Source organism: Chenopodium album, chromosome 26 (genome assembly GCF_948465745.1).
Source record: "Chenopodium album chromosome 26, dcCheAlbu1.1, whole genome shotgun sequence".
Taxonomy (NCBI): domain Eukaryota; kingdom Viridiplantae; phylum Streptophyta; class Magnoliopsida; order Caryophyllales; family Amaranthaceae; genus Chenopodium; species Chenopodium album.
In genome coordinates, this window is record NC_137859.1 from 12,691,667 (window position 1) to 12,712,284 (window position 20,618).

The 20,618-nt window shown below is 31.3% G+C and overlaps 1 protein-coding gene across 1 annotated transcript; it reads right to left on the minus strand.

Annotated features, from left to right (window-relative positions):
• Positions 1 to 1,143: 1,143 nt before the first annotated feature.
• Positions 1,144 to 20,260, minus strand: LOC145616830 (beta-glucosidase 9-like). Its single transcript, XM_081671555.1, has 13 exons — positions 20,222 to 20,260; positions 19,506 to 19,661; positions 19,218 to 19,278; positions 16,241 to 16,293; positions 16,053 to 16,128; positions 12,540 to 12,611; positions 12,348 to 12,435; positions 9,329 to 9,587; positions 8,824 to 8,939; positions 3,613 to 3,871; positions 2,610 to 2,703; positions 2,428 to 2,518; positions 1,144 to 1,438 (listed from the first exon to the last, which is right to left on the minus strand). Exons 1-13 carry the CDS (start codon positions 20,258 to 20,260, stop codon positions 1,198 to 1,200), a joined length of 1,605 nt encoding a protein of 534 aa, XP_081527681.1. The 3' UTR covers positions 1,144 to 1,197.
• Positions 20,261 to 20,618: the final 358 nt, after the last annotated feature.

Genomic DNA, 20,618 nt, shown 5'->3' on the forward strand with positions numbered 1-20,618 from the left:
TAGGATCATGCGTGAATAAACAGACTTCCTGAACCGCATAAGCTATCTCAGGGCGAGTAAAAGTCAGGTATTGTAATGCACCTATAAGACTGCAATAAAGTGTTGGATTGTGAAACTTAGGCCCTGACTCTAAACTGAGCTTGGATTGAGTATCCACTGGAGTCGTTGCCGGTTTGCAACTGCCCATGCCGGTGCGCTCCAAGATTTCCTGCGCATATTTTTGCTGAGATAAAAACAGATACGACGGAGTACGAGTAGCAGCAATGCCCAAAAAATAATTCAGAGGACCTAAATCAGGCATTGGAAAAACATGTACGTAAGTGTTGACACCTGATTGTGTTTCCCCAAAAACCAAACCTAGTGATGAGTACTTTTGTGTCGTTGATTATCGAGCAAGGTGTGTCCTTTGACTTGGCGTTCCTTGTCAGGTTATTTTGTGTTCTTAGGTCGTTCCCCTTGTTTCTTGGAAGACTAAGAAGCAACCTTCCATATCTAAATCCTCGGCTGAAGCCGAAAACCGGTTGATGGCATTCACTACTTGTGAGTTGAAATGGTTGAAGCAGTTGTTGTTTGTTTAAGCATATTGAGGCCAAGTGTCATTTTGTTCGTGATGAGTTGTTAAAGGGTAACATTTCTACATCATATGTTTCGTCTGGTCATCGATCAGTTGCCAGATATTCTTACCAAGGCTCTTGGACGACAACAACTGTTACACAAGTTGGACATTCGTGATTTGCATGCTCCAACTTGAGGGGGAGTATTAGAGTCGGTTTGGTTTATATATGTTAATATTGTATATTTTGCTAGTTTATTTTGTTAGGAGTTTTAGGTAAAATAGGTTATGTTTCAATTCGTATTGTGTATATATATGTGATTAATATCATTACAAAGGTGAAGCCATTTTCTCCAATCTTTCTCCACTTTAACATCAAAAGTACATAAAAGTAAAAGAAAATTAATGGCAACTCATCAAAAAGAGAGTATAATCAAAAAGTACATTCTTTAAATAGAAATAGACATGTAATTTTGAAATCCCCAAAAGTCGATAAAGGACGGAGGGAGTACAAAAATTCAATATGCAACTTATTCTTGATGCATAATATCATTCTAATTAGTCGCACACATTTTGATTTAAAAAAAAAATATATAATCTCCTCAATATGCAATATTTGTCATCATGATACAAAACTCTACTTTCTAAATTGAAGATCGAGTACTAATAGTTGTATCCTTTGCATGATTCATTTGTATATTTGTAGTTGCATTTCTTCCCTTCAAAAATTGTGAGTACCATTGTTGAGAAAGCTTCGGGTGTCTTGTCAAATTTGGATCATTGTAATCGACATAGTATACACCAAAAGTATAATTAAAGCCAAATAATAATTCATACACGTCCAAAAGTGACCATACAAAGTATCCTTTAGTATTGGATCCATTTCTGCAATATAGAGAAAATAATAAAAGAGTTAAAGTTTTATTATTTAATCAATATTTAATCTATTCCACTAAAATACAACCGATAGAAATAAATTCTTTGATTTTTGTAGTGATGATCATAATTAACTAAACAATGAAAGGGCTTACAGAAGGATTTTCTAGAGACAAATTTATAATTCCTTCCAAAGTTAATTTATTGTATATGTAACACCAATAATATTAGGTGAAGCTCGTGATTAATAAGAGTTAGAGTAACCAAAGCTAGTGTAGTATAAGGTAAAGATGAAGAGTTGAAAACATATGTCGTTATATATAATATATGCATGACCATGTACACTTTGAAGCAAAGTGATCGATTTTCCACATTTTGGTGTTTGATTTAGGGTCTGTTCACATTTACTGAACCGAGCTAAACTGAATTGATTGGAGCTGAACTGAACTGAGCTGAAATGAATATTTTATGAGAGAAGGAAATTAGGAGCTGAACTGAATTGATTGGAACTGAACTGAACTGAATAAAATTGATTGGAGCTGAACTGAACTGAACTGAACTGAAATTAAGTAAATGTGAACAAGCCCTTAATTGTAGTGTCTTTATTCTGGTTTGTTTAAGATACTTAGGTTTTTATTTTAAAACCAACTTTTTATAATAACTTTTACTCAAGAATTATCAATATACTCCGTCTATAATTATGGTTGAATTTATGAATCGACAAACATAACATTCAAAACTTTAACAACGCATTTTGTTTGCGACTGGGCCACTTATAAAAGAACAAAGTATCCCACATAATATTGACGGAGTAACTCCTATAACATTGTTGAAATAGCCCTTGTAAGTTGTAACACTAACGAAATAATCCTTATAACATTAACAAAGTAAACCCCAGCAACATGTAAAATTTGGTGAAACTTTACAGTAAAACAAAAGCAAAGGAAGTATAACTCTTAGTCAATAAATTACTACGGAGTAAGTTCTAGTAGCCTTACCTCATAGCATTATGCAAACTCTCAACATGGTCGCGTAAGTATTCCACCCTGAATGAATCGTCGGTTGAAGTATCATAAACTGCAGCTTGACCTACAACCAATTTCCATTTTAACTACAATCAATTTATAATCAAAATATATTTATAATAAATTTCAAAATGAAAGGAAAGAAAAAAGAATACCATTTTCATGGATATATATGATGGGATTTTCATAAACATCCTTGTAATACTCCAAAACTCGCTCTAAACCCGATGGTTCATTTGGAAAGAATGTCTAGGAAAATATCATAATTAAGGTGTGATCCATTATTAATATAAATGTACAACCAAATCATAAACAAGAATACAAGATGCTTAATTGACTTTGAACCTTACCTTTTCAGATTGTGCACTCGTATTGAAAACTGTTAAAAAAAAAATTAATAAAATAAACAAGGTTATTTCTATTGGACATACTTCAAGTGTTAAAAATGGAAAAAAAAAAAAAAAAATTTAAAAAATGAAATTTAATTATTACATGTTTTTAAGAATTTTTTTTTTTTTTTTTTTTTTTGAAAGAAAAGAAATTATGTAAATGTGTTATAAGGTTAGTAATCCAATAATAAATAAATATAATACAAAGTACTCCCTATAACATGTACCCATTGACAAAAGTCTTTATTTCAGAATACTTGCAACACTTTTTTATTTTTAAGTAGTCAATACACAATTAAACCTCTTGTCAAAATAATAATAATAATAATAATTATACTGTATATTATTTAAATCTCCCACTTATATTGAATTAATTTTGTATTAATTCTCTCTGTCACACAAACATTTTTTTTTTTTAAATTTAGGGCCTCTTCATATTTACTGAATTGAGCTGAACTGAACTGAACTGAACTGATTGAAGCTGAACTGAACTGAACTGAACTGAACTGAATTAAGCTGAAATGAATATTTTATGTGAGAGGGAAATTAAGAGCTGAACTGAACTGAACTGAACTGAACTGAACTGATTGGAACTGAACTGAACTGAACTGATTGGAACTGAACTGAACTGAACTGAAATTAAGTAAATGTGAACAGGCCCTTACTTTCCACAATTTTCGTGAAATTAAAGTTCTTTTAAATTCATGTGTTTCAAGTATTGACTGAAAACAAAAAATGATTTGCATGCTATGTATGAACAATGAAGTACCGAATATGATAGAAGACGAGCGAAGAAATAAAGCATACATAACCACTGCGTTGCCATATCGGCAATATAATCTCGTGGTGTTGTGTTGAGGCTCATTGAATTGTCCTTGACCACTACGACAGTATAGTAATTAATTCCAACAAAGTCAATTGATCCCTTCAATAATTTTGACTCATTTTTTGAGAAAATAGGAATTCTGGTGCCGGCATTTTTCTTCATTATTTCAGGGTAATCACCATAAGTCAAGGGATGCATAAACCTATTACCATACAAGATAAGGTCAAAGTTAGAATTCCTCTTAAGATTCATGAATTAACACAAAAATAAAATTATGAATGAAATGTTGTACAGGGCTAATACAAGCTTATAATAACCTTGATAAACAATTCAAATTTATCAAGGGTATTTATGTAATTGACATCTAACTACTGTTAATTGTCGTTAGTTGCTTTTTCCCCTTTCCCCTGATTTTCTCTCTCCTTCAACCTTCAATTAAAATGGCGGAAAATATGCATTTCACTACGGCATTGAGATAGACGAAATCAATGAGGAATGAAAGCTTACTGCCCTTTAGAGTTAACCAAGCCCTTTATTTCTCCCTTATTATTTGGATTTTCGTTTCAGTTCAGTGAGCTACTGGAAATGGTGGTGCTTACAGAGTCAAATCGACTTAAAAAGAAGATGAAATTGGGTGTGGATCGGAGGAGAAGATAAAGGTGGGTGGGAGTGAGGAAGAAATAAAAGAATAAGAGGAAGAAGAAGAGGGGAAGAAGGTGGGAAGAAGAAGATAAACAAGCTAGAAGAAGGTGGGAGAAAGAAGATGCTGAATAGTAGTTAACACAGTTAACTCCAAAAACTCTTTCAACATTGCCACAATAGCCCATAAACAGTAAATAGATATCATTCTAATAAAATAAAAAAAATAAAAAAATAAAAAAAATAAAACAAAAAACAAATTTCAATGCAACTTATATAGGTGATGAATTGGGTTATAACTTATTTGGTACTGGTATTAGTTTATGGATGCATGACAAAAATTACACGAATATATTTCGTTAATACTTTTCTCTTTTTAGCTTTTTAAAAGGCTATATATGTATAGCATTTGTTCATTAAAAATATAATTCAAAAAAATTAATACTAGCTATCCCTACCTTTTAAAAGTATGAGAAAACACTTATAAATAGTGTGAGGATTGTTATATCCTTAAAATGGTTGTTTACCTATATGTCCCTATTAATATGATGCTAATTGCCTCTAAGGTTTTCACTGTATGATTTAATAATTCAACTCTTATGAATAGTATTTAAACAAATATATTCTTTAAAATGTTTATTTATTTATTTGTCCTCATTAATATTAATTTTCTTTTTTTGAACTCTTGAGAAATCAATATAAGAATTATATACTAAAAAAAACATCAGTAATGACACGTGTCATCTCCTGGTGTGTCTTAGTTTTTTTTTTTTTTTAATCTTTACATATATAATACTGTAATAATAATTTATGGAGTGTATGAGAAGATTTGATATGCCATATGACTCATATCCTTCCATACCAAAAAAAAAAGAAAAAAAAAAAAAAGCATATTAACAATTATATTCCTAAGCAGTAAATAAAATATATAAACTAGTTGTTAACATAATTTGTGACATATTGAGTTTTTTTTTTTTGGAAAGACATATCTTAAGTACTACGTACTATGTTTATTACAACAAGATCTATATTTACTTTTCTTGAATTTATGTATTATTTAAACTACATAATAGAAGCTACAAATTTTAACAATGAAATGCAAATGCCGTATATCTAATCTACAAAGGATACTTTTATTATTTCCTTGAATAATATATGATTAAAATTTTAATCAATCAATCATCTATAATCACTTTTTCAAAAAAAAAAAAAAAAAAAAAAAAAACCAAAAAAAAAATCTATAATTAACTTTGCACACTTCAAAAATACTTGCCAAGAGCGACACATGTTGACTATTCTTAGTGTGATTATTTTCCTACCATTTTTTTTATTGTTCTTCAACATTCAATTAATATAAATATAACATATGAAAGTTGAATATATAATATAATGTTCATTTGAAAAATAGTTATTGAAAATTATCATGCATGGCACGGGACCTAACCTAGTAGTGAAAGAATATTTATACCCCTAAGTAATATTATCTTACATAATAATTTCCCTCATTATGTCGTCATCTGAATAAGTTCCCCATATATGGCTAGTTATGGTGCGTACGTTAGCTGCTCCTCTGCTCTAGTTACATGTGAATGTACAATTACAGTCAAACAACTAAAACGATTACAATTTTAATTTATTATTATATTCTATGTGAAATCGTATTATAAGATTATATAGAGTTTTCCTAAGAAATACGATAATTTTATTTATTTTCAATTTTCCATGGTGACCCCGTGGATAAATAATCGAAAAAAAGAGGTTAGAAAATCTATATATATAAACTAAAGTAGCAACCGCTGACGTTATCTTTCCTCCAAACCTGTACACGTGTCGACTTATTATGAAAAATTTTCCCGCCCAATTGTATGGCTTATTTTAGAAAAAAAATAATAAAGAAATTTATCATTAAAGTTACAGCAGTAAACTATTATTTCCTAAAATAATGGGATTTGAATTGGTATAGTTGTTTTTGTATTTATCCCAAGTTACTATACATTTTGCATAATCAATAATTTAAATTCAAGTAGCAAAATAATTTGACTACTATTTTCCTAAAAGGTAGGGGTATTAACGGATAGTTGTTTTTCTACTTTGAGTTCATATTAATGACTGGTTTGCTTTTAAATAATGATTAATCATGTTGCTGGGGTTGCTTCTTAATACAAGAATTTTGAATTTTTTTTTTCAAATCAGAATATTTTCTTAATACAATTTTTTTTTTTTTTGAAACACTTAATACACAAAATTTGTTTGCGTGTGTTTTTTTTTTTTAGAAATCATCCACCTTTATATTTTGACATACTATTGAACATTGTTGATGATATTTTTTTTTTCTTTCAAAGATTGATAAATTGAACTTTGTAGTATTTATCTGTATTTGATAATTTGGGTGTTGTTTCATTAAATTTTAAGTCGGCCACTACAAGTCAATTATATTGAAAGAGTTGATTGTATATCACTTAACAAAATAGGATTATGATTTTATCTATGGCAACTATGTGGAAATATTAAAGTAAAATTAACATTAATTATCCGATTGATGTGTGATTTTGTCATGCATTACAGACTTAATACAGAGTACTATTTTAAGTAATATATTAATTAGTTATCTAAAGCCTCACTAGAGAATATTATTTGTGGAGTATATGCGAGTTCAACACTACGGAGTACAATTTTATTTTTAAAACCGTGCATCGCACGGGGCTAATCTAGTAGTAATTATATTCTAGAGGTCGCTATTTAGAAATTTCCTTCTAATGTTCTTTAATCTAAGGCAAATATTTTTAAATTTCAATTTTCTTTTATAAGTTAGACTAGGTTATCCCCGTGCGATGCACGATTAGTATTATTCTTTCTTGTAATTTATGTTCTGTTACATTACATTGTATGTGAAAATTAAAAGTAGATATAAAAGTAATTTACATTTGAGGGTAGTAAGAAAATTGAAACCATGATAAAAACATTAAACAAATTAAGTACCTGAAACTATAATTTAGTAGAGTAACTTGGTTGATTGAATTTTATATAGACACTTATGCATTGATGTCAAAAGTGTAAATTAAAAATAAAAATAAAAAAATCATTAATAATTGATGAAATCACACGTAGAATTGGAGGAAAAAATTTTTATGTGAGAATGACACATAGGATAATTTAAGGGGGTTGATGATGTCAGCAATGTTTTGTTTTGGTAATAGTTAATAGATTGAATTTTATATAGACACTTATGCATTGATGTCAAAAGTGTAAATTAAAAATAAAAATAAAAAAAATCATTAATAATTGATGACATCACACGTAGAATTGGAGGGAAATTTTTTTATGTGAGAATGACACATAGGATAGTTTAAGGGGATTGATGATATCAGCAATGGTTTATTTTAGTAATAGTGAATAGATTATAGTCTTTAGGAACACAAACTTTAATGATTTTTAAGTCCTTTACTCCATACATAAATAAATAAAGGGTAATGTTATATGTAGCCCTTGGGGCAATGAATAAACATTTAATGTATTTCCTAATATAGTACTCCCTCCGTCCCAAAAAGAACGACCCATTTGGGTTGATTACGCGGGTATTAAGGAAGTTAAGTAAAAAAAAAGTAAAAGTATATTAAAAAGATAAATTTACATGGGGTTTGTAAAAAAATAGAGAGATAAAGTAATAAAATAACATGGAAAATCAAGTTTTTATATAGGGAAGCTAATTTTGCACAAATATTGTAGCAAATTGGTGGATGTTTTAATGCAAATGGGTCATTCTTTTTGGGACAAAATTTTGGCCAAATGGGTCGTTCTTTTTGGGACGGAGGGAGTATTAATTTAATAATGCATGACAAAATCACATGCAAATCAGTGTAATTAATGTTATATTTTCAATTGTTTTTTTTTTTCATTTTTAGCTCATTATATATGTAGCCCTTAGGGTTATGTATATTATTTTCCATAAATAAAACGAGCCCTTTCCCTAAATAATGTTGGGAAATTATCTAATTCCCAAATTACAGCTAATCTTTTTTTGATTCCCACCGTACTATCCACGTCATCGGTTTTGTGCAAATTTTTTAAAAAATGGGTTCATTAGAAAACCGCTATTTCAAGTAGCGGTGTGCTACTAAAAACCGCTACTTCAAATAGCGGTTTACTTATTAAAAACCACTACTTGAAGTGGCGGTTTGTATTTACTAAAGTATTTTTTTAACAAAATCACTTTTCCTTTTCCCTTGTAAAATAATTCAACAAATTATAATCGCTACTTTAAGTGGCAGTGTTTCCAGGAAAACCGCAACTTTAAGTAGCGATTTATTCTCTTAACACCGCTACTTGAAGTGGCGGTTTGTTGCTGGACCAAGCAAAAAAAACCAGTTTGTTTTCCTTAGCTGATGTGGACGGTACGGTGGAAATTAAAAAAAGATCGGCTGTATTTTGGGAATTGCGTGTTTTCCCAACATTATTTAGGGAAAGGGCTCAAATAAAACCTAACCATGTTAACCATTTAAGTTTGAGCTTAATTACCAGCCCATTAGAAAATCGTAGGATCTTTGACCTGCAAGTATATCTTCTCTTGTGTCCGTAACAGGTGCAAAATGGTAGGAAAGGAGATTGAACCCAATTAGTCCGTGTTGTTTAGCCTATGTCAGATTAAAATAAAATCAGATTAACCAAACAGAACTTTTAAAAAATGTAAATCTACTTAATCAACAATTAAGCACACCAATGTAATTTAAATGTAATGTTCAAAATATAATATACTTCCTCTGTTTCTATTTAGTTGACGCATTCAATTTAGACACACATATTAAGGAGAGAATGGAGAATGAAAACAAATATTAAAGCAAGTAAGGTACACTAGTAAATGCAAGATGTAAAATTTACCCAAAAAGGAAACATGTCAATCAAAAATAAACTTCCTAAAAAGAAATACGTGTCAACAAAAAAAAACGGAGGTAAGTATATGAAAATATGACTACTATTATTACAAACAATGGAACTTGTGGAAGAAGTATATTATGTAGCATACCTTGTACTTCTCCTTATAGAGCTTTACAGCATATCCATGAGCGAACAATATATGGTGAGCAGCAACGTATGGCTCCGTAGTCGAGTTTCCTTTGGTACAATTGATAAATCCAAAGGGGGAAGAACATCTACTTGGGGGTGTATTACCAGCATCATAACCACCAAAGACGAAGATATTTGCTTCATTGAAAGTTGTCCAGTGCCGAACCCTATCACCAAATTCTCTAAAGCAAACATCTGCGTATGATGTAAAGTCTTCTCTGCATAAGCAGATAAATAAATTACCGATAAATAAATAATTTAGATAGCTTAATTTTTTTTTTTTTATTGAAGGGATTTAGATAGCTTAATTATTATGAAGCACATTTTTTTTAGGAAATTTTGATTTTTACCACCTTCAAATAACAACTTTATTGAATTTACCGCCTCAAAAAAAAAAAAAAAAAAAAAAAAAAAAAAAAAAAAAAAACAGATTTACTTTACCACCTCATAAAAAAATAAAACATCAGTTTTACCACCTAATTTTAACTCTGGTGACGGAAAACGCCTTTGGGGCCCACTATAACGGTTAATTTTCGAAATTATCCCCAAATTCTCTCGATTTCCCTTCCATTTAAACCAACCTTCTTCATTTCTACATCTAATTCTTGAAGATTGAAGGTTTTTTTTGCAACTTTCTTCACAAATCCTTAGTTTGGGTGATCCTTAACAATCCCACATCCTCAAATTATTAAATTATTCAAGATTGTACTCGGCCCTGAATCAATTGAACTATTCGACGACAAACAGCATAAAGGTGAGCAATTTTCATGAATTTTGTTGCAATTTTTTGCAATTCTTTGCGTGATTATGTTGCAATTGCTAAGTGTAATTGAAATTGCACATAGCAATTGCACGTTTTGTGTTATTAATTCAACCCCAATTTCATTATAAAAAATTAGGGTTCATGTAAGTGTAAATTAATTTGGGGTTTTTTGATATTTCAATTGGGCAGTGAAATTAGGGTTAGATTATGGTAATTGTGTTCAAATACAATTAATTTCAATGCTTTTGTTAATGAATTTTAGAAGGGAATGTCTTTTAGCTCCCCCGATTGATGAAGATGACAAGTGAAGCTGAGGTGTTGCAATTTTGTGGTTCCAGCTCGTCATCAACCACCCAAATTCATTTAGGGTTTCACTTTTTACAGAGAAAGATGGAAAATCAAAGGAGAGAAGAAATTACAGATGATAGAGAAGAAATTGATGAGGAGGAAGGTGAGAAATTGAATAGGAAAGGTGAGAAAAGGAGGAAGAGAGAGGGAAATCGTGTTTAAAACATTAACTTTGGAGGGGAAGTGACGGTTTGTGTCCGTCACCGGAGTTAGAATTAGGAGGTAAAACTGATTTTTTTTTTTTATGAGGTGGTAAAGTAAATCTTGTTTTTTTTTTGGAGGTGGTAAATTCAATAAAGTCGTTATTTGAAGGTGTTAAAAATCAAAATTTCCTTTTTTTATATACAAACTTTTAAGGTGGGTATACAAATGTACAATAAATAGTCAGCGGGTATAAAATTAGTCTTACTACCTCCGTTACAGGTTATGTGCAACGATTAGACATTTTCCCTTTCTGCTTTATGTCAAATCGTTGCACATTACTTGTAACGGATGTAGTTAAAAAAATCAAAAAGTTACATAAATAGTAGTATATAGTAAAGTTACCTTTTTTTTTCTTGTCAAAAAAGTTATCTTTTTTTCAAAAGTAATACGGAGTATTTTAATACTACCTCCGTTAACATTTATTTGCAACAAAGGGGGGTAGCACAGACTCCTAGGCAAAAGTTTTAAAACATGATTATTGAAATATAGGGTGGTACTTAAGTATTAATCTAATTTAAAAAATAAAAAGCCACAATTAACCAAAATCAATAAACCACTAATCTCAGAACCCACAATCACCACCACCACCGGCAACCTAGAACCCAGAATCACCACCACCACTGAAACCCAGAACCCACCAAAAACCACCACCACCACCACATAAACCACCACAGAAACCCAGAACCCACACCAACAAACCAACCGAAACCACCACCTAGACCCCCGACACTTAGATACGCCCACGAAACCAGCAAAACCTTGACCACCATATCCACGAAAACTCGTGCCGCCCAAAACCACCACACTCTTGAAACCCACATGCGACCACCTCCACCTCTAGATCTAGATAGAAGATGGGGAAGATGAAGGAGGAGTGAGATTGAACCACCACCACTAATTGAACCACCACGAAACCCAATTAAACCGAAACCACCACGAATTCAACCACCACGAAACCCTATTAAACCGAAACCACCCACGCCATCCCCACGAAACCAAACCCACGACTACCCATGAAACCAGACCCACCCTCACGAAACTCATGCCACGAACCAGAAGAACCCAATTTCACGAACACAAACCCATGAACCATAAAAACCCAAACCCAAATCGCAAGAGGAGAGAAAAGGGGGAAAATGAACCAAAATGTAGGGTTATGGTTTAAATTCTAGAGATTTCAATTGAAGAAAAATTTGGGAGATGAATGTTTTTTTTTTTTTTTTTTTTTTTTGAAAGAATGAGATGAATGATTTTGATGTAGGTGAATGATTTTTAGTAAAAATAAATACAGTAATCAGATTCATTAGATAAAGAGTGAAATTAGGTTAGTGATTTAATTAGATGTCTAAATTGTTTAAGTAAGGGTAATATGCTCATCTTGTTGACAAAAAGTTACTAAAAGTGGAAAGAAAAAAATTTGTTGCACATAATAGGTAGCTTCCCAAAATGGCAAATGTTGCAAATAACCGTTAACGGAGGTAGTAAATTGCACAAGAGTATAAAGACGTTGATTGAGTGGATGAAAAAGAGAAAGTGAATGAAATAAAAGTGTAACGTACTACATAAAATTAGCCAAAAATGAAATAAAATGAAAACATTAATAAAAAAAAAATAAAAAAATATGAAACAGGGATTGTTTATAATCGAATTGATAAGGACATACATGATCCTAGGATTGAGAAAGCCTCCATACTCATCCTCAAGAACCTGTGGTAAATCTGTGTGTAAAAGGGTAACATGTGGTTCGATTCCTGCAAATTCAATTTGAAATACTTAACAAAGTGATCAAAACCCAAAACCATTTATGATTATTTTTACCATACATATGAAATATAGCTTGTAACATATTAAATACCATGATTGATGAGTTCATTGATGAGATTATTGTAGAATCTTAAACCTTTGGGGTTAATAGCTCCTCTGCCATCTATAAAAATAAATAAATAAAAACAGTCAACATTTTGAAACACTTAAAATAAAAGACAAACATACTCGCAATATATAAGGATGGAGGGATTATTTTACTACATATATGATTGTATAATGTTAAAGGGAATTTTTAAATTTTCAATTAAGTACTAGAATTTGTAATCTAATCAACCAAGATTTTAAAAAATAAAATAAACAACATTATCTCATAAACATAAAAACAATGAGAGTAAAAAGAAAATATAGCAATGATTGTAAAAAAATTAATAAAATTATACTAAATTGTATAAAAACAACCCGTTTTCATGGAGTAGTTGTACTCTTACCCAAGTTACGTACAATTGAGTGGGCAAGTGATTAAGTGAATCAATGTGTAATTAACGATCAAGATTACAATATGATGATTTAACCTTTTGTGAGATTATAAACCATAACTTTAAAGACAAAAGAAGTAAAACTCGGATAAGAATAAGTGACAAAGGTGCTACCAAGGCCTTGTTCTTTTAAGCTTCTAGATAGAGTATCAGCAGAGCAGAGAAGATTGCACCAAAGCTGAGCAGATTATTATTATAATAATAATAATATTAATTATTATTATTATTATTATATTATTGTTATTACTACTATTATTATTACTATTACTATTACTATTACTATGTTATTTTATTACTATTATTTTATTATTATTATTATTATTACTACTACTACTTAGGGGTGTTCAAAAAAACCCGTCCCGATTTCCCGATGACCCGCCAAAAACCGGATGGGAAATTAGTAATTTTTTCTGTTTTTTTCGTTTTCGGGTCGGGTACCCGTCCTGCCAAAACAGCAGTTTCGTGGGTCGGGATATGGGACACACTTTGTTAATCTCGGGTACCCGGATACCCGTTAAAAAAAAATTAAATTTACTAGTATTTCATTTCTCCCTAACAAGCCAGCCCACTTAGACTTAGGTTTCATTTATCACCCAATTTCACTCCTCCGCCACTTTCCTCACCCAATTTCCCTCAAAGAATCATTTCTCTCTCCTCTCCTCTCCTCTCCTTTCTCTCTCCTCTCCATTCTCCTTCCTCACTCTCTGTTCAGAACTACTCCATATGTTAGGAGAGTGTTTTGTCAACCACTTTTCCAATTACACCTCCCTTGAATTCTACTATATTGCCATTATTAATTAATGATGGAGATCTAAACCAAAACAACAACCGTGAACATAATCTATGTGTCAATTACACTTGAAGATATAAAGCTCGAAGCCAAGAACAACCTTGGAAGTTCTCCGTTTTCCAAGATTTAATTTTTGTATGGATCTGAAAGTTTGTAATTTATTTTTCTGTAGATCTGAAAATTTAGATAATTTTTCTTATAATTATTCAAGTGATAATAATCGTTTTTTTTTCTGTGTACAAACTCTGTACTTCTTCAATCCTTTTGTTTTTTTTTTTTTTTTTTTTTTTTTTTTTTTTATTTTTATTCTTAAATTCTGATCTAAAAAGAAGGAAAATTTATTTGCAAAACAAACATGGCCTGGATTCAAAGGTGGTCATTCCTAGGTACAACTTGTAAAAAAAAAGGACTTTAAGTACAAACTTATAAAAATAGAAAATAAAAACAAAAAGATCCGGGTACCCATGTCCCGTCCCGGATAATTCGGGTATACCCGAATTATCCGGGACGGGACATGGGACGACTTATCAACTACCCGAAGATCCGGGTACCGTACCCGAATACCCGGGTACCCGGATTTGAACACCCCTACTACTACTGTTATTGCTACTACTGTTATTACCGTTATTACCGCATTATTATCATTATTATTATTAATTATTATTTATTTATTTATTTATTATTATTATTATATTATTGTTATTATTATTATTATTATATTATTGTTATTATTATTATTATTATATTATTGTTATTATTATTATTATTATTATTATTATTATTATTATTATATCTCAAAAACAAAAGTCATATAATCTATAATAAATTAGTGGGAAGCCGAGATATAATCTGGATTCTCAATCCTCTAGGCTCTAGCTATAGCAAAGTCTACCCCAGTGAAAATATGAGTTGCCGCACGAGCCCCAATGTCTTGCGTCGTCGAGAACCTTTAAACCCACTTTAGCAACGCAACAATCTCCTTCTCTAATTCCCAAAGAGAAGAAAAGGAAAAGGGAATGAAACCATATATATTCGCCCGACAACGAGCTTCGTACTTAACCGGTTTCCGATGAGCCGCATCAGCCATAACCCGTCCAGCACTACTAGAGAACAGCTTGTTTCCGACGGAAAAATTCTATCAAAAATACCCCGAAATCCGTTGAAAAAGGGTTTTTTGACGGAATTTCGTCGGAAACCAGTTGTCGGAAAAGCCTTTGTAGGAAAAACGGCATCTTCAAACAAAAACACTTTTCTGACGGAATTTCCGACGGAATTCGTTCGTCGGAAGAGGTTTTCCGGGGCCGGAAAAATCCGTCATAAAGTTCCAACGGACCCAATTCCGTCAGAAAGTTTTTAACCGAAATTTCGTCGAAAAATGTTTTAATGAAATTTTAAAAAAATACGCCGCACCACGTGGTGCGGCGTATCACCACCAACAACCCCTAACTAACCCTTACCTTAACATTAGATCACCACCACCACTACGACCCAGTCACCCACATCACCGCCACTACCACTCCATCATCGCCACTACCACCCACTACCACCCCCACCAAACCCGTACCCAAATCCACCCACCTAAAACACCCAAATCTTAACCAAACCTACCTATCTCTCACCAAATTAACCCTAACCCGAACTCTAACCAGATTTCAACCCACCACCACCCTTATCCTAACCCGATTCAAACCCACCCCAACTCACACCCTAACTCTAACCAGATTTTACAACCACCACCCTATCCCTAGCCCAATTTCTACACCTCCAACACCACCACCACCACCACTACTACTACTACTACTACTACTACTACTACTATTATAATTATAATTAAATATTTATTATTTATTATTATACTTATTATTAAATGTTAATTATTCTTTATTATTCAATATTAATTATTTATTATTATTAATATTATTACTATTATTACTATTATTATTATTATTTATTATCTTTCAATATTATTATTTCTTTAAATGTTAATTTTTATTATAAAAAATCAATTATTATTACTATTACTATTATTATTAAATATTAATTTTTATTATAATAATTCAATATTAATTATTATTTTTAAGAAGAGCTGAGCAGCTCTAAAGAACGGGGCTAAGAGAGTTATAATTTATGTAAATTTAGTTATATTGACATATCAAAAATCCTGATATAGAGTAATAAATGTTGCATTTATATTTGTTCTTGGACGGAGATAGTAATGATTTATTTTTTCAAATATGGTATTCTCATAAGGTACTATTTAGATTGGTAATTGTACCTGGAATTAACCTCGACCATGATATAGAAAATCGATAGGCATCCAATCCTGTTTCCACCATGAGTTGAACATCTTCCTGGTGCATAGATGACATTCATATTTATTGAATATTACAAATAGTAACAATTTGGCCTGTTTAGAATGATAAAACTTTTATAAAATAATATACTGAAATATTGATGGGCAACCTTGTATTTATGATAATGATCACATGCTATATCTGGATTACCCATGTCATACTCTGAAAATTACAATTAATATAAATTTTGTTAGCATTGATATTTTAAGGAAATATTGATTCTAATAATCCCACCTTTAACCGGTTCGCCATTAATAATCCCACCTTTAGATTATTATTTAATAATCCCACCTTTGTAGGGGATCTTCTTCTATTGGTCCCTTATGACCGGTAACCTGAATATTGGGTAAACTTTTTTTTTTTTTTTTAATTTGAGTGACATGTGTCACTATATAATTGGTCAAAAAAATTGGTAAAAAAAAAAGAAACCTACATTTTTTTTTTGAAAAGCCAGCCAGCCCCAACGAACACCCTAAGGTTCTAACCCAACCTCCAGCAGTCCCTCCTCCACCGCCGAACCCCCATCCCCACCGTCAGAACACCCATTCCCACCCTTAACTAGGAAAAACTGGTCCAATTCCAACCCTCACACCAACGAAAAACCATCGAACCCCTTAATATCAATGAATTTAAAAAAAAAAATCAATGAATCAATTTCTTCAAGGGATGGCTTGAGGTTGAATTTGGGAAAGAGTTTTGGGGTTTTACGATGGTTTTCGGCGGTTAGAAGGGGGGTTTTGGGGCTGGGTTGGGTTTTTATGGTGGTGGTTGTGGTGGTTTCGAGGGTGGGATTCGGGTTAGGGGTGAATTTGGGGGTTGCTAATGGTCGGCGAAGTGATTTTCGGTAATGTGTGGGTCGACTGGCCATTTGCGGGGGTTATGGTTGGTTTTTGGTGGGGCTAGGTTTAGGTTTGGGTTCATAGTGGTTGGGGGTGGCTGGTGGGTTTTGTTTTTTATTTTTTCAGTTTTGTTTTTTTAGTTTTTCAGTTATTTATTTATTTATTTTTTAATTTTTTTTTAGTTTAATTTTTCAGTCAATTAAAAAACGACACATGGCATCTTAACCTATGAAAACAGGTTACCAATAGGTTAAGGACCAATAAAGAAAATCCCCTATAAAGGTGGGATTATTAATGGCGAACCGGTTAAAGGTGGGATTATTAATTAGAATCAATTTTTCCATATTTTAAACCATAATCATGTTCATTATATCATTATGATTTAACTTTTACCACCACTTCAATAGTTAATTATGTTCATAAATTTCAAATTAACTTTAATAATAGATATATATAAATTAAATTTATACATATACATTTAACAGCAATGTACGGAGTATATTATACTCACAAAATTAATCTCATCTCTTACATTTGCTCAAACAAACAATGCTAAGTAGAATATGTAACCCAAAAATGCATGCATGTATATATAGTACTTTTCATGCTATTGTTTTTTTTTTTTTTTTCCCAAAAATATTTCCACAGAACAATTGAAGAACTTAAAATGCTCGCTATTAGATAATGGATTTTGAGCCCTCAAAAAAAAGATAATGGATTTTGATGTTCAATAATTTTGGAGAAAAAAATAAAATAGTACATCATCATTTAAAAATATTAGCCAATCTATAATTATATTTCCCCTGAATTATTTTATCATATTCAAATTGAGTTTCAATAAACACACAATTATCCAAGACATCGCCAGAGCCAAAAATTAGTTTGTACTTATCTAATGAAACAAAGCAAGTTAGGCCTTGTTCTCTTACGTTGAATTTCAGTTCAGTTCAGTTCAGTTCAGTTCAGCTCAGCTCCTAATTTCCTTCTCTTATAAAATATTCATTTCAATTCAGTTCAGCTGAGTTCAGTCAATGAGAACATGCCCTTAGTAGACGAAAAATTGTTAATGAGAAGAGGCCAAAATATTAAAATGGAGGCACTCGCCTACATCATTGACTTATTGTCCTCTCCTATTCTGTAGAATCCAAAAGAAAAAAAAAATTAGATTTATGGCGCAAAGTATTTAGGACCATGAACTTATAATATACAATATCCAACATTTTAGGATTGCATATATATATATATATATATATATATATATATATATATATATATATATATATATAATGTAATCCCTAGTTCTCAAATTTGCATCAATTTAAAAATGCGTAATTGTTTTTCAAAAAATAATTAAAAAAATAAAGCGTAATTGTTAAATAACATTTTTCTTTCACTCAAATGCACTAGACAAAGGACCCTTCAAAAATTAAAAATGCACTAGACAAAGGCATAGTTTTATATGGCTTAGCTTAACTTCTTAACTCATTGGGACTTAGGGTTTGTTCTGATTTACTAAACTGAGCTGAATTAAACTGAATTGATTGAGGTTGAATTGAACTGAACTGAACTAAACTGAATAGAGCTGAAATGAATTGTTTACGAGAGAAGAAAATCAATACATGAACTGAATTGATTAGAGCTCGCTAGGGATGTTTTTAAGCTTCCATTCACTCCCCACCTTCCCCACCACCACCCAAAAATAAAATTCTTTTTTTCTTTAGGCTTGCTATTGCTTTATCCATCTAATTAAAAAAAATGAACATATGCTTTTGCCTTTAGCTTTATTATCTTTCATTGATATCTTTCATCGATAATCATAATCTTCTTAAAATCTTTGAATGTTAACTATAAGTGTTTTAAATCACATGAGACCTACTTTTCTTAAATACCGTGAAAAATGGTATGTTGCAAGTATTAAAAAACGGAAAAATTATATTTTGTTAGTCACGAATACACAGTAAAGACCGAGCAAAAAGTGATTGGGACAAATGTATAAGATCAAATCAGTGGTAATATATACTCCGTAGTATAAATGTATATATAATACACCATGGGTTGAGAAGAGAAAGAGCACGTACTAAAAATGAAGGGAGAAAAAAATAAATAAAAAGAGTGGAAAAAAGCACTAAATATGTGTTTTATGAAGAAACTTGTTCATCTTTCTTTATATGATATATTTATTATATCAATCATTTAGGCTGACCTTTAGTAAATAAAAGTTATGAAACAAGGTTTACTTACCCCAACGATGGGCAAAAGTATCATATATGCTAGGCTTCCTTCCATCCTCTAATGCTGCTCCCTCCACCTTGACATACAAATTAATATTTCAATTCACATTAGTATTTTCGATTTTGTATCATCAACCGGATCCAAGCTCGCATTGATCCATAAAAGCCAAGTCGAGTTTTATCACTTGTTACCTATACGATTTACATCCTAAGTATGTTTTACTCTGTATTAATTGTTTACCTATACGTTTTAACATGACTAAATTATATGAAAATTGAGAATTAGAAGAAATAAAATATGTACCTGATAAGCAGAGGTACTAGCACCAAATACAAAATCCTTCGGAAAGTCGTAACGATTATACTCTTTGCCTTCACTTCTAGCAATCACTCTCAACAATGCTAAGCATAAATGCAACAAACACAACCAAACTTCAACCCTCATTGCGATTTTCTCTCTCTATCTCTTTCAATTACTTACCAACTACGAGTTTAATTCAATGTGTTACAATTATATTAAATGGTGCTATAGTCGAAAAACATGATAGTTACGTCTTCCAACTACTGCCTTTTTTTTTTTTTTTTTTTTTTTTTTTTTTTTCTTTTTTCTTTTTCAAATAAACACTACTTTCTTTTTCAATTTAACGTTTAAGCGCATTACACGTATTTTTGTTTCTATATTGCCGCAACCAATTTATAATTATTTCTAATTTTGCTTTCATAAAGGTAACCCCAATATTCCACAAAATGAACATTGGAAATACTCCAACCTTTTAGTGATTTTCAATAATTTAGGTGATGAAGACATGTGAGGGATCATTAAACACCGATTGTTGACCACTGTAAGTAGCATTGTCAAATTTTTAGCTGAAACCATTAATTGTCCGAAACCGACAGACCCAAATGACAACGAAATCGATTAAAAATTAAAAACCGAGCCGAACGGTGTTTTTAGTTTACCCGAAACCGAACCGATCTTAATTATGTTAAACCGTATAAGAACTGAATCCGTTAACAAACCGAACTAGTTATAAACCAAACCGAAAAGAACCGAACCATTGTTAACCCAAACCGATTCTAACCCAAAATCGTTTCGACCGGTGTAAAAACCGTTTACACCAAACCGTCAACAAATTACAACCCGTTTGCACTTAACCATTTTCAAATCGAATTGCTTATAAACCGAACCACTTATAAATCGAACCGTTTATAAACCAAACCACTTTAAACCAAATTAAACCGTTTACTTTTATAAATTGGTAGCCTTAGTAGAATTAATCTTGTCATCTTAATCTAAACGTATGAACTATAAAGGAAAGATTAAAATCACATTAAATGAAATCTAATCAAGTGCACATGTTTATTACGGAGTACATTATCACTATAGTATCAATTAAGTTAATAGTTGGTTCACTGT